Source organism: Triticum aestivum, chromosome 3B, assembly GCF_018294505.1.
Source record: "Triticum aestivum cultivar Chinese Spring chromosome 3B, IWGSC CS RefSeq v2.1, whole genome shotgun sequence".
NCBI lineage: Eukaryota > Viridiplantae > Streptophyta > Magnoliopsida > Poales > Poaceae > Triticum > Triticum aestivum.
Window position 1 is genome coordinate 836,220,904 of NC_057801.1, and position 10,820 is coordinate 836,231,723.

The 10,820-nt window shown below is 48.3% G+C and overlaps 3 protein-coding genes across 8 annotated transcripts; 1 reads left to right on the forward strand and 2 right to left on the reverse strand.

Annotated features, from left to right (window-relative positions):
• The first annotated feature begins 850 nt into the window (after nt 1-850).
• Nucleotides 851-4,882, forward strand: LOC123072805 (uncharacterized). Of its 4 annotated transcripts, none has more exons than XM_044496450.1 (14): nt 851-1,094; nt 1,722-1,855; nt 1,941-2,052; nt 2,154-2,297; nt 2,414-2,518; nt 3,045-3,128; nt 3,321-3,436; nt 3,519-3,620; nt 3,702-3,815; nt 3,914-3,970; nt 4,061-4,127; nt 4,203-4,256; nt 4,385-4,462; nt 4,568-4,882. In XM_044496450.1, exons 2-14 carry the CDS (start codon nt 1,827-1,829, stop codon nt 4,718-4,720), a joined length of 1,215 nt encoding a protein of 404 aa, XP_044352385.1. In that variant the 5' UTR covers nt 851-1,094; nt 1,722-1,826; the 3' UTR covers nt 4,721-4,882. The 4 variants fall into 4 exon arrangements, with proteins under 4 accessions (XP_044352385.1, XP_044352386.1, XP_044352383.1 ...); XM_044496451.1 differs by having other exon boundaries at nt 4,388-4,462; XM_044496448.1 differs by having other exon boundaries at nt 3,914-4,127.
• A 229-nt stretch (nt 4,883-5,111) lies between these two features.
• On the reverse strand, nt 5,112-7,727 carry LOC123072807 (protein DEHYDRATION-INDUCED 19 homolog 5). Of its 2 annotated transcripts, none has more exons than XM_044496453.1 (5): nt 6,903-7,727; nt 6,204-6,313; nt 5,740-5,817; nt 5,404-5,645; nt 5,112-5,322 (listed from the first exon to the last, which is right to left on the reverse strand). In XM_044496453.1, exons 1-5 carry the CDS (start codon nt 7,078-7,080, stop codon nt 5,241-5,243), a joined length of 690 nt encoding a protein of 229 aa, XP_044352388.1. In that variant the 5' UTR covers nt 7,081-7,727; the 3' UTR covers nt 5,112-5,240. The 2 variants fall into 2 exon arrangements, with proteins under 2 accessions (XP_044352388.1, XP_044352387.1); XM_044496452.1 differs by having other exon boundaries at nt 6,204-6,316; nt 6,903-7,701.
• A 675-nt stretch (nt 7,728-8,402) lies between these two features.
• Nucleotides 8,403-10,523, reverse strand: LOC123072804 (protein PIN-LIKES 2). 2 transcript variants are annotated; one of them, XM_044496446.1, is made up of 2 exons: nt 10,290-10,523; nt 8,403-10,108 (listed from the first exon to the last, which is right to left on the reverse strand). In XM_044496446.1, exon 2 carries the CDS (start codon nt 9,958-9,960, stop codon nt 8,614-8,616), a length of 1,347 nt encoding a protein of 448 aa, XP_044352381.1. In that variant the 5' UTR covers nt 9,961-10,108; nt 10,290-10,523; the 3' UTR covers nt 8,403-8,613. The 2 variants fall into 2 exon arrangements, with proteins under 2 accessions (XP_044352381.1, XP_044352382.1); XM_044496447.1 differs by having other exon boundaries at nt 8,403-10,123; nt 10,290-10,437.
• Nucleotides 10,524-10,820: the final 297 nt, after the last annotated feature.

Consider the following 10,820-nt stretch of genomic DNA (forward strand, 5'->3'; position numbering starts at 1 on the left):
TTCCCACTGCAACCCATAGTAACTTCATCCGTTAAAACCTCTTTGAAAGAACCATTTGCTTTTGCTTTTCTCGTGGCACAATGAAACAAGGAAAAGAAAATCACACACATGCCAAAATGATACAAAAAGGCCTCTCATCACTGGTCTAAACCGATGAACAAAGAAAGAACGCACGCAATTCCGCCTTATAAAACCGGGAAGAGAAGGAATACCGAGTAAGCAACGGCACAAACAGTCGTAGCAATACCAAGCGCACGTGTGTTCGTCGCGATCTGCTCTAAAGCAATCCTAGCAATCGACGACATGTGCGACCTGCATGCCCTCAATGTCCAACTCTAAGAATAAACTGATGTAGGTACACCTTCGCGATGTTCCCCGTGAGAAAACACCGTGTATGTATGCAGTTCCCCGCGTGAAACGAGTGCAGCGTCATTTAGTTGCGCGTAAGATTGAGTTTTATGTCCGCTTTTATGAGGCCGCGCCGTGTTTCGCGAAAAGGAAATATAATCAGTGCCCGAATCCGGTAATTTTTACTGCTTCTGTCACGGGGTTTATTTATTTAATTGCATATCTCTGTCGTCAATAAGCATGTACTCCCTCCGTTCCAAAATAGATGACCCAACTTTGTACTAAAGTTAGTATAAAATTGAGTCATCTATTTTGGAACGGAGGGAGTACTAATTAGTGCGGAAACCCTAATTGGATTGCCGGGCGTTTAGCAGGCAGCAGGGGCCGGTAAATATTTTTTTTGTTTGGTAACAGCAAAAAACCGGCAGGTCTGGCCCACCGGGCAGCCACCCACCGGGGCCAGCGAATCGCACGCAGCAGAAGATTTGGGCGGCCAGCTTCCCCTCCCACCCCCCCTCCTTTCTCCTTCTTCAATCCCAACCTCTGACCGCCCTCGCCGTCGCCATCCCCTTTCCCCCCCCACCTCCACGCGCGCGCGCCGCGGCACCGCCCCCCGCCTCCGCCGCACGCGCGCGCGCGCGCGCCTCGGACCGGCCCGGCCAGCAGCCGCGCCGGATTCCGCCGCCGCCGGACGCCGCCGGACGCGCCGGAGCCGGATCGGCCCTCCGCGCGCGGCGCTGCAGCAGGTACGCCGATCCTCGCGCGGGGATGCTTCGATTCACTCGATCAGCTTCCCCTCTCCGATTCATTATCATCGCTAGAGCCCTGGTGCTAGATAGATAGATTGGTTCTTCATACCATACCATCCAAAGGCCGGGTTTTTTTCCCCTACGTTTTGTTCCGTCTGTCGGTTGACTAGGCAGGAGCAGGACGAATTGATTCGCGTGACTAGTCCTAGCAGCAGCACTACTCCCAGGTTAAAAGTTCAGTTCGGAGCCGGAACATCTTTTAATGAATCCGGCAGTCCAATTTCCCACATGGGCATGGCCATATGAAATTTCCAAGCTTTACCAGCACGCTAATGTATCCTGGCTGCCCAACCAACCAGCAAGTGCTGCATCAAAATCAGGAAACCAACCAGTAACCGGCTAACCGCCGCATCAAAATCAGGGAAGCGTCAGTCGTGTAGTATAATTGTTCAGCGACCGGTAACTAACTGCTGCATCAAAGTTAGGGAACCGTGTATAGTTGGCAGCGAGTAATGACTAGTAAATACTACGTGCGTGCTAAAAAAGGAGGTTCAAATCTAGCGCCGATATGTTGTTTCATAACCGCAGACACCTGATAACATCCACTGTATATATGTATTTCAGGTCTGCCTTCCGGGTTGGCGTCATCATTATGTGCTTGCCGAGCAATGTGTAGCAGTTGCCGCTCGCAAGACTCGATCGCCCGTTCCCGCGCCGGTGTGCTAGGCGATGGCAAAACTCCCGATAGTTGGCCGCAGGTTCACATGCCTTCCTTTCTCTCTTGGTTATCTGTTTTTAATTATGCCAACTTGTTCCTTGACCCTTAACTTGGTGCCCCTGCAGTGTGCATAGTAAGAAACCCAACGAGAGCATGAGGCTTGTCGTCGTGACCATCATCGGGGTGGTCTTTGGTTTCTTCATCGGGATCTCCTTCCCAACAGTCAGCATAACAAAGGTATACATTCACGTGCCTCTATTATCAACGTAGTGCTGCAGTAAGTGCATGGATGCAAACCGCATCTCAAGAAAGTTGACTCTTTCGAACATGCTTTGCAGCTTCACTTCCCTTCTAGCATTGTTTCCTACATAGAGGACAAGAACTCTGGACTCTCAGCTCAGGCTATACTGAACCATGCCTGGATTTCTGCTAGAAACGCAAGGGGAAATACTTCTGAATCTAGTTCAAACACTACCATGAAGGTAACCTGCCTTTGTTCTTCTACTCCAGCTCTGTTTCTACATCTTTTATTAAAAGTATACGTACAATTCACATCCTAACTATTTGATCTAACCTTGATCTTTCTTGACAATCATAGATATATGTACCAACAAACCCCAGGGGCGCGGAGATGCTAGCACCTGGCATCATTGCATCAGAGTCTGATTTCAATGCTCACAGACTATGGGGAGACCCGGCTGAGGTAGCTATTCTTTTCTCCATCCACCTGGATGGATGTATTTCAGCTCAAGGGATGCCTTTCCTTCTTTCTTTTCCACCTTATATGCTGTATTCCGCCTCAAAGAGAATATTGTGTTCCTTTCTTTCTCCACTACATGTACTATAATATTCCACCTCAAAAAGCTGACTATGCTGTATTCTGCTTATCACATTGCTCTCAAATAATCAGCATATGTTTGCTCCTGTCATCTGATATTACATTGTTATGCTTGTCTATTGTTGTCACATAATTTCGAAGTGATTGTTCTTGCGCACTGTTGTGCACTGACGTTTTTTGTGCTCCTGTGAATTCCATATAATGTTCTGACCTGTGGTATGTCCTGCATTTCTTTGCTGATTTTAAGCCAATTTGCATTTTTAGCTTTCATGTTTCATAAAGTTTATAAATGTAAATCTGAATCTCTGCACACCGGCATTTATGGTGCATCAAAGTTATCCTCAGTGTTTGAGTTAACCCTCACAAAATTTGCTTGACTTTGAATTTGCAGGACCTACCCTTCAAGCCAAAGTACCTTGTTACTTTTACTGTTGGAATTGCACAGAAGGACAACATAAATAGAGCAGTCCAGAAGGTAATTTTTTGACATTTATAATATATCAATTATCTGAGTGTACCAGGTTACCCTTTTTACTTTCACTGTTTCTTGTCTGGTACAGGGCACTGTTTTGTCGTGTTATCTTTACTTTTTACCCATTAATTTACAAATACAGTGATATTGTAACTTGGTTATCTGCCTAATTGTTTGAGCTCTTGGTTCTTGCAGTTTTCTGATGACTTTGCTATCCTGTTATTTCACTATGATGGCCATGTGACTGAATGGGAGGAATTTGAGTGGTCAAAACGAGCGATTCATGTTAGTGTTCTGAAACAAGCGAAATGGTACGCCCTGATGCTTTTGTATTTTCTTAAATTTGTAATCTGAACGGCGAATCTAGAAGTTGACTAATTTCTTCACCTCTAGGTGGTATGCTAAAAGATTCTTGCATCCTGATATCGTGGCACCTTATGAGTACATATTTATCTGGGATGAAGACCTTGGAGTCGATCATTTCAATGGAGAGGAGTATGCTTTCAGTCTTCACTTAGCATAACTCGTTGTTCTGTTGGAGAGTTAGGTGACTTGCTAACATGATTTACATTGTAGGTATATCAAACTTGTCAAGAAATATCAGCTGGAAATCTCACAACCTGGTTTGGAGCCAGATAAGGGATTAACATGGCAGATGACCAAAAGAAGAGGGGATCGTGAGGTCCACAAGTAAGTGGAATAACTATCGTCTGCCCGTCTGAGATACACAATTTTTTTTCCTTACCTTTCATCTCATACCTACCTGGTTGGTGGTTTCGTTTTAACAGGGATACTGAGGAGAGGCCAGGCTGGTGCACGGATCCTCATCTTCCACCATGCGCTGCGTATGTATTTTGCCCTCCGCAGCTGACTTGTGTTACTTTGGTTGCTGATATACGTGGAAAAGGGCCTAACTGTATATGTTTGATGTGCAGTTTTGTTGAAATTATGGCTCCGGTCTTCTCCAGAGATGCATGGAGATGTGTATGGCATATGATTCAGGTATAGCATATTTCCACCATCTAATTTCTTATTACATTTGCACCTCATGTGGTTAACATCCCCTTTTTGTTGCAGAATGACTTGGTTCATGGATGGGGTCTGGATTTTGCTCTGAGGAAATGTGTGGAGGTATGAACCACATGCCCTTGTCAAAACATTGATATATTTCTGACTACGTCCACTCCTAACACTATAATCATTTAAATAGCTCTCGAACATCTTATCTCTATATCTACGATTAACGTATTTACTCTTAGCAGCCTGCTCATGAGAAAATCGGTGTCGTCGACTCCCAGTGGATCGTACACCAAGTGGTTCCTTCTCTTGGGAACCAGGTAAGAAGAACCATAAAAGCATATCTTTTGAGCACCAGGCCCATCATAGAACAGCAAAACCTAGCACTTACTACCAAACTCATTCCTGCTATCGAAAACTCGCAGGGACAGGCGGAGAACGGGAAGGCGCCATGGGAAGGGGTGCGGGAGCGCTGCCGAAAAGAGTGGGGGATCTTCCAGACGAGGATCGCGGAGGCCGACAAGGCGTATTACGAGATGATGGGCGTTACCCCTCCCAACGTAACATTTGTCCACTAGGCCGTCGTATACGTCGCCGCTGTTAATCCTCCCTCCCCCCTTTTTTGTCATCTCTAGAGCCCTTATTGTAGTGAGCTTAGGTGAATGGTGATGATATTGATGATACGTGTAGAGCATACACAGATATCATACCATACCAGGTTAATTTTGTTACCTCCCTTTTCTGCTCTGTGTGCTTCCTCCCTTTTTGCTGTGCATATGCTTCGCCCATTTTACTCCGGTCCGGTTATTTTACTATTCGTTTCCTCGAGTTGTATTTTGAACTGAAATTACTTGACGTCGCAAGCAAATGAAAATCGGTTCAGGAAAATCTCAATGGAACACTGATTGATGTTCATGTTAATTTAATTTGATGAAAAAGTAAATTAACAACAAGAAAATAACTGCAAAGTATGCAAATGTTGTTGTATTGATAGTTATAGATAGCCAAGGTTATATATAGTACATCTGGACCATAAAACACAGGCTTAAAACTGCTCAAGAAACCCTAGACATCAACACAATTAGAGCTTATAATTAACTAAAGAATGGTTGATGTGATGATCCCGCTGAGGAACTCTATCCTCTGCAGCCTCTCCTCCAGCTCCAGCCGGCTCACAGGCCTGAAAATCAAAAGGCACCACCATTGCTCAGCTTAGCCATTGTAAATCTCTGAAAAAACAGGCGACCATCATCTTCCTCACCTCTGGACACCCGCCGTCGGATGAGCGCTGCTCGGGCGGTGGCGGTGGCTTCCTCCGTCGCGCGATCCTGGCTCGGTTTCGGTTTGGTTGTCGCTGCCGCGGCAGATGAACTGGGAGAGCAGTGGGTCAGGCTCAGGGTCCTGGCATGGCCTGCTGCTCATCATGTAGGGGTTCACATCATATGCAGGTGGTGCTGCCGCTGCTGGCCATGGTGAGCTGCTGGGCCTCGAAGGCTTCCTCCTCTGCCATGATCAGATGATGAATGATGATGAGTTTTTCGTGCCGGGATGGCGCCGATTCTCACGTAGGAGGGATATATAGATATAGATATAGTACCTTGAGAAGATGGGAGTGCTGAAATCTGAAATGCGCAGACATGTCCTTGCCTAGATTCTCAGCGCATATCGGGCAAACCTGAAGATCATCAAGTAAAACCCAATAGTGAGTCGGCATCGTAACAGAGAAATCGTGATTTCGAACTGTTATTATAAAAATCAATCACACCCGCATTTCTTTTTTCATAGAATCAATCAAGCCATTTGCCACTATTAAAGGGAGGGACAGACAAAATTACTCTGTTTCGCTTTTTTCGCGGGTAGCTCTGTTTCATTGTATCAGGAGCTATATAATGGAGTAGCTTGGGATTTTATAAAAGAACATACAGTAGCATTTTTAAACGCATTTCCAGCAGGAAGAGTTTATGAGCTTAAGGCTATGTTTTGATCAAAATTAATATGTAATCAAAGTTAATTTGCATAGCAGTAATTCCAGCAAAAGGGAAAGGGAGATATTTCTCTTACAGCATTTCTGGTGTCAAAGCAGTGTTCCTCCTGCAGATGGCTGCAGATGAAGGGCATTTCGACCTCGATGTAGCAGAACGGGCAAGGGAAGTACTCCCACAGCTCACCATCTTCTGAGTAACATCAACAACAACAACAAAAAATCAGCTCATGTGCTGCTGTATGCAAATCCAATCCAACATGATCTAATCGGATCCTTCTGTCTTGATTTTTGCTAAAAGGTGCAGTCAACTTCTCAATCTAGCGACGTGGAAACTTTTTCATGAGCTACAATGACTAAAGCACCCGACTTTAGATCATTCTCTTGTATTCCAAGAAAACTAAAAGCAAGAAATAAAAAAAAACACTTTTCCTTTCTACATCTGATCAAGACATGACCAAAAACAATGCTTCTGAATTTCTTTGCTAGCAACCACAAAAACAGATGTAACAGAAAACAGAATCTGAAAAAAGGTTAGGAAAGATTCAAGGGCAAGTATAGCAGCAATCCTGATAAACAGGAAATGAAATGCAAGAACCTGTCACAGGACAGTAGTAACCGCGGAGAAAAAAGTTTTTCTCAAGAGCAGCAAGCATGAATGAATGGACCCAATGAACCGTAAAGAAACCAAGGATCAGATCAGAGACCAAACGGCAACGCGTCGCCTCATAACGAAACGGCGTGCGGGTGTTCTCAGCAGTGAGCAAGGAACAACATACCTGGTGGAGGAGGAGGTGGGGCATAATAGGGCTGGTGCCTGTCTGGAGGGAGGAAGCCATAGCTGTAGGAGGCCTCTGCATCCACCTCCATGGCCGCACCGCACCGCTGCTCCTCCTCTTTACTCTTCTCCTCGGCGGGAAGAGGAGGAGACGGGTCGCTGTAACTGACACAGCACATCCAAGCAAGTGATCACAGAGGAATTTGAGGTTGGAGGTGGATCACAACTCCTCCTCGGCCGCGGATGTCGGTTTATATACGGCTCTCGAGGGCTCTGCCTTCTCTGTCCACATAATTATTTTTTCTTTGTTGCTGCTGACTCAAAAGTAGGAGCAGGGGAAAAGAAGGCAAAAGGAGGATGCATAAAGAGACAACATGGATTTTCAGGCCCGTGTGCCGTGCGAGGAATTGTTTTCGCCGACGAAAATGGGAAATAGGAGTTTCAGAGTATATAGTTATGTTGCTGTATGAGTTGAGGAAAAACCCAGTTTCCTAGAAGTCCTAAGCATATCACCACCTTGGCATCTGAAGGGGTACCTTGAACTTAAATAGCATTTGCTTGCTCACTAATCAAGTTATTGCATGAATTGTACTTACACTTGTCTCCCACATGGCCAGAGCGCGACACGTCGCTTCGCGCGGAAATTAACTTCTCCACCGAAACAGCAAGATACCGCCCGTGGAAGCTCGCGAATCGCACAATCTCGCCCTTCTGGAAAACCTGGTCACCATTCTCCAAGATCGTCGACGATAGGTTAGCGAGTAAACAAGGAAAGCTAATGAGTTGTTTTTGCTACTCCACTCTCTGCATCCATGGAAAGAATACTGGCAATGCTGGTGCACACAGTGGCTTGGGACTCACCTTTCCAGTCAGCAATCCAACCTGAAAGCAATGTCTGGATTGTATTTCAACGGCATGTCTGGATCTGAGGATAAAGTGGCCAGCCCAGACCTGCAGAAAGAAAATCAAAAGTGGCCACTCAATTCAGTTGATGACAGTGATGCATATGTTAGTGCCATGCCTTTTTGTTCTTCCCCTTGCAAGTAGAAACTGGAAAGTTGCATGGAGTTGCTGAGCACCTTTATTTACCTCAAGAAAAATTAAAGTTTTGCCCTATTTGTGGTTCTTTATTGGCTCACTTTTCACCACTCTGGCATGTCTCGTTGTCTTTGCTCTGTGCTCCAGATCTCTCCAGGAATTTATTATCAGCAATTGTTGTTTCATCCATACATACACTTTGTATATGTATAATGGACACAATTTAAACTAATTACTTCAAGGTGTATTTTTCACCCTCTCACAAGACATCTAACCATTATCACATTGAGTTATTTGACAGAAATTTAGATTCTGCTCAAATGTATCACACTGCTGTTGAACACCAGAGATTTATACCTAATCAGGCAAAAAATGTATTGGCAACTTGTGCTGCTCTACAAACTGGCAATGGCAGCCAATAAGTGCGATATTGCAATAAGATCAAAAACATGTACACCAGCAATAATATATCGACAATAATTAACGACAAAAAACGTATCTCCTGTTCTCGAATAATACAATGTAACAGAAATTACAAACCACTAGCAAATTATGAATACACTTCTTAACCATAAGGAGGCATGGCTGAGAATTCATTCAAGCACTCCTTTTCTTGGGAATCACCTTCCATGATGACTGCTATAACCCGGTGTTGCGAGGCAGGCAATCATCTTTCAGATGTATGACAACAGCTTGAAATATACGACCAGGTAGATGGAGAGAGAGAACACCGCACAGATGTGCTGCCAAAAGAGGAGCGCGGATGCTTCCTTAACGCTGTAACCCCTCAGGCTTGCGATTGCTCCAAGCAGGATGGCACTGGGGGTGGAGTATTGCAGTGAGAGCACAAACCGGTACATGTGGTCGTTCTCGACGAGCAGATGCAACCTGTCTGCTAGCATCACGATGCCGATGCCAATGCACGGGAGTATCAGGAGCCTTGCGACGGTTATACCGACGATGGTCCGGATACCCAGTGCGTTATCATTTGGGCCTTCTGCGAGCATGCCTCCCAGAATCAACATCACCGAGGGCACCACAGCAGCAGCGAGGATCTCCAAACTGTCGGTGAAGAAGGAGAGCGGCGCATCAGCCCCAAACACGAAGGCCTTGAGCACGGGGACCATGCCGATGATGATGGCGAGCAAGGAGGCGATGGTCGGCGGCTGAAGGACGTGCTGAATCGGAGTCTTCTCGGCGACCACCCTCATCCTCCTGACCACTTTCGGCTCTGCAAGGCACCGGAGCGACTTGGGGCTGCTAGGCCCGGCGCCGGAGATCCCGCCCTCCTCGGTGAAATCGATGTCGGGGAAGGTGTTCTGCGAGGAGCCCGAGATGCTGGCGAAGATCCTGGCGATGAATGGCGTCTTGGAGTGCTCCGTCTCCTTGTCGGCCATCCCGGGCCACTCGGCCTCGTGGAGCAGGGGGCGGCTGAAGTTGCTGAGCTGCGGCTCCTCCTCGATCTCGTGGCCCTCGCCGACAATCTCGTAGTACTGCATGGGGGGCTCCATCATGTGGTAGACGAGGGTGTAGACGAGGAGGACGGCGACCCACTGCGCGAAGGAGACGTAGGCGATGCCCTCGCGGTGGCAGCCGGGGCCGAAGGGGTGGTCGGCGGTGTGGCAGACGGAGCCGATGATGGCGATGGGGAGGTTGCCCGTGTTGCCGAAGCCCGTCATGATGACGGTGAAGCGGAAGAAGCGCGGCGGCGGGCGGCAGACGAGCGCCACGGCGTAGCCGAGCGCGCAGCCGACGGCGGTGGCGATGAGGACGTTGACGGGGATGAACCACCAGTGGAGCACGTTGTGGAGCGTGACGGACTGGCCGAGGTGCACGAAGATGAGGCAGGGCAGGAAGAGCGCGAAGACGAGCTTGCTGAGCAGCTTGAAGGTGGCCTTGGGCACCACCTGCGCCCGCGGGTGGGCCAGGAGGAGGCCGATCACCGTCAGGCACAGCAGCTTCAGCAGCGGCGTCACCGCCGACACCCAGTCCCCGCCCTGCACCGCCACCTGCGGGTCCATCGTTGGCAGAGCAGCCGCCGCCGCCGCCGCTGATTAAAAGCCTGGGCCTTTTCTGGCTGACGGATAGCCTAGATTATCGCTCCGCCGGCGGATCCCCTTTTCGCCTGCCCGTCCGGACAATCGGCTCCGACAAAAAGATCGAACCAATCTGCACGCCGAGAAACTAATTAAAATACGAGGATTCAGTGGGCGGGCAGGGGATTGGATTGGATTCAGATTCAGATTCACGAGGATATAGTACGAAACAATCGAGCAGAAAGATGAACTGCAAAATCAAATCTTGAGCCTACGGATCCAAGAAGAGCTGCGAAATCAAGCGGCGGGATTACCAGTGGCCGGTTGCCCGCCGCCGAGAGGAGCCCCGTCGCCGCCGCGTTGCTCCGGCCGGATGTCGATCGATCTCTGTCGGGGTTTCGTCTGGGGCTGTGGTGATGTGATGGGATCGGGCAGGGATTGGTGGATGCGGCGGCTGTTCTTGGCCACGTGGGATTGCTGATAAACTTGGCCGAGGTGGGGCCCGGGTGTCATTGTCCGTCAGATGGCGATGCGATCTCGTGATTGATTGGGTTTTCTAAATAAATTGTACTTGTACTACTAAGAGCATCTCCAACAGCTGCGCTAAACTAGCGCTGCGCCGCAAATTCGTCGGTTTTAGGGCGCGCACAACGCGGCGGGTCGCTCCAGCGGGCGCGCAATAACGGCGCGCGCGCTATATCGAGTTGGGGGCGCTGTCGGAAACGCCATCCCGCGTGGCGTATTTCGGGCGCCTGCTACAGCGCGCGACACACTCGACTGCTCGCGCCGCACTCTCTCCTTTCCTCCTCCTACGCCCCGCGCGCGCCGGCGCCGGCGCCACCCAT

Coding starts and splice junctions, on each gene's coding strand:
- LOC123072805 (XM_044496448.1), top strand. CDS start 1,827: ATGGCAAAACTCCCGATAGTTGGCCGCAG. Junction 2,519..3,044: donor TATGGGGAGACCCGGCTGAG/GTAGCTATTCTT, acceptor TTGAATTTGCAG/GACCTACCCTTCAAGCCAAA. Junction 3,437..3,518: donor GTTCTGAAACAAGCGAAATG/GTACGCCCTGAT, acceptor CTTCACCTCTAG/GTGGTATGCTAAAAGATTCT.
- LOC123072807 (XM_044496452.1), bottom strand. CDS start 7,080: ATGTGCTGTGTCAGTTACAGCGACCCGTCTCCTCCTCTTCCCGCCGAG. Junction 6,317..6,902: donor CCCACCTCCTCCTCCACCAG/GTATGTTGTTCC, acceptor GATGTTACTCAG/AAGATGGTGAGCTGTGGGAG. Junction 5,323..5,403: donor CCGACGGCGGGTGTCCAGAG/GTGAGGAAGATG, acceptor TTTGATTTTCAG/GCCTGTGAGCCGGCTGGAGC.
- LOC123072804 (XM_044496446.1), bottom strand. CDS start 9,960: ATGGACCCGCAGGTGGCGGTGCAGGGCGGGGACTGGGTGTCGGCGGTG.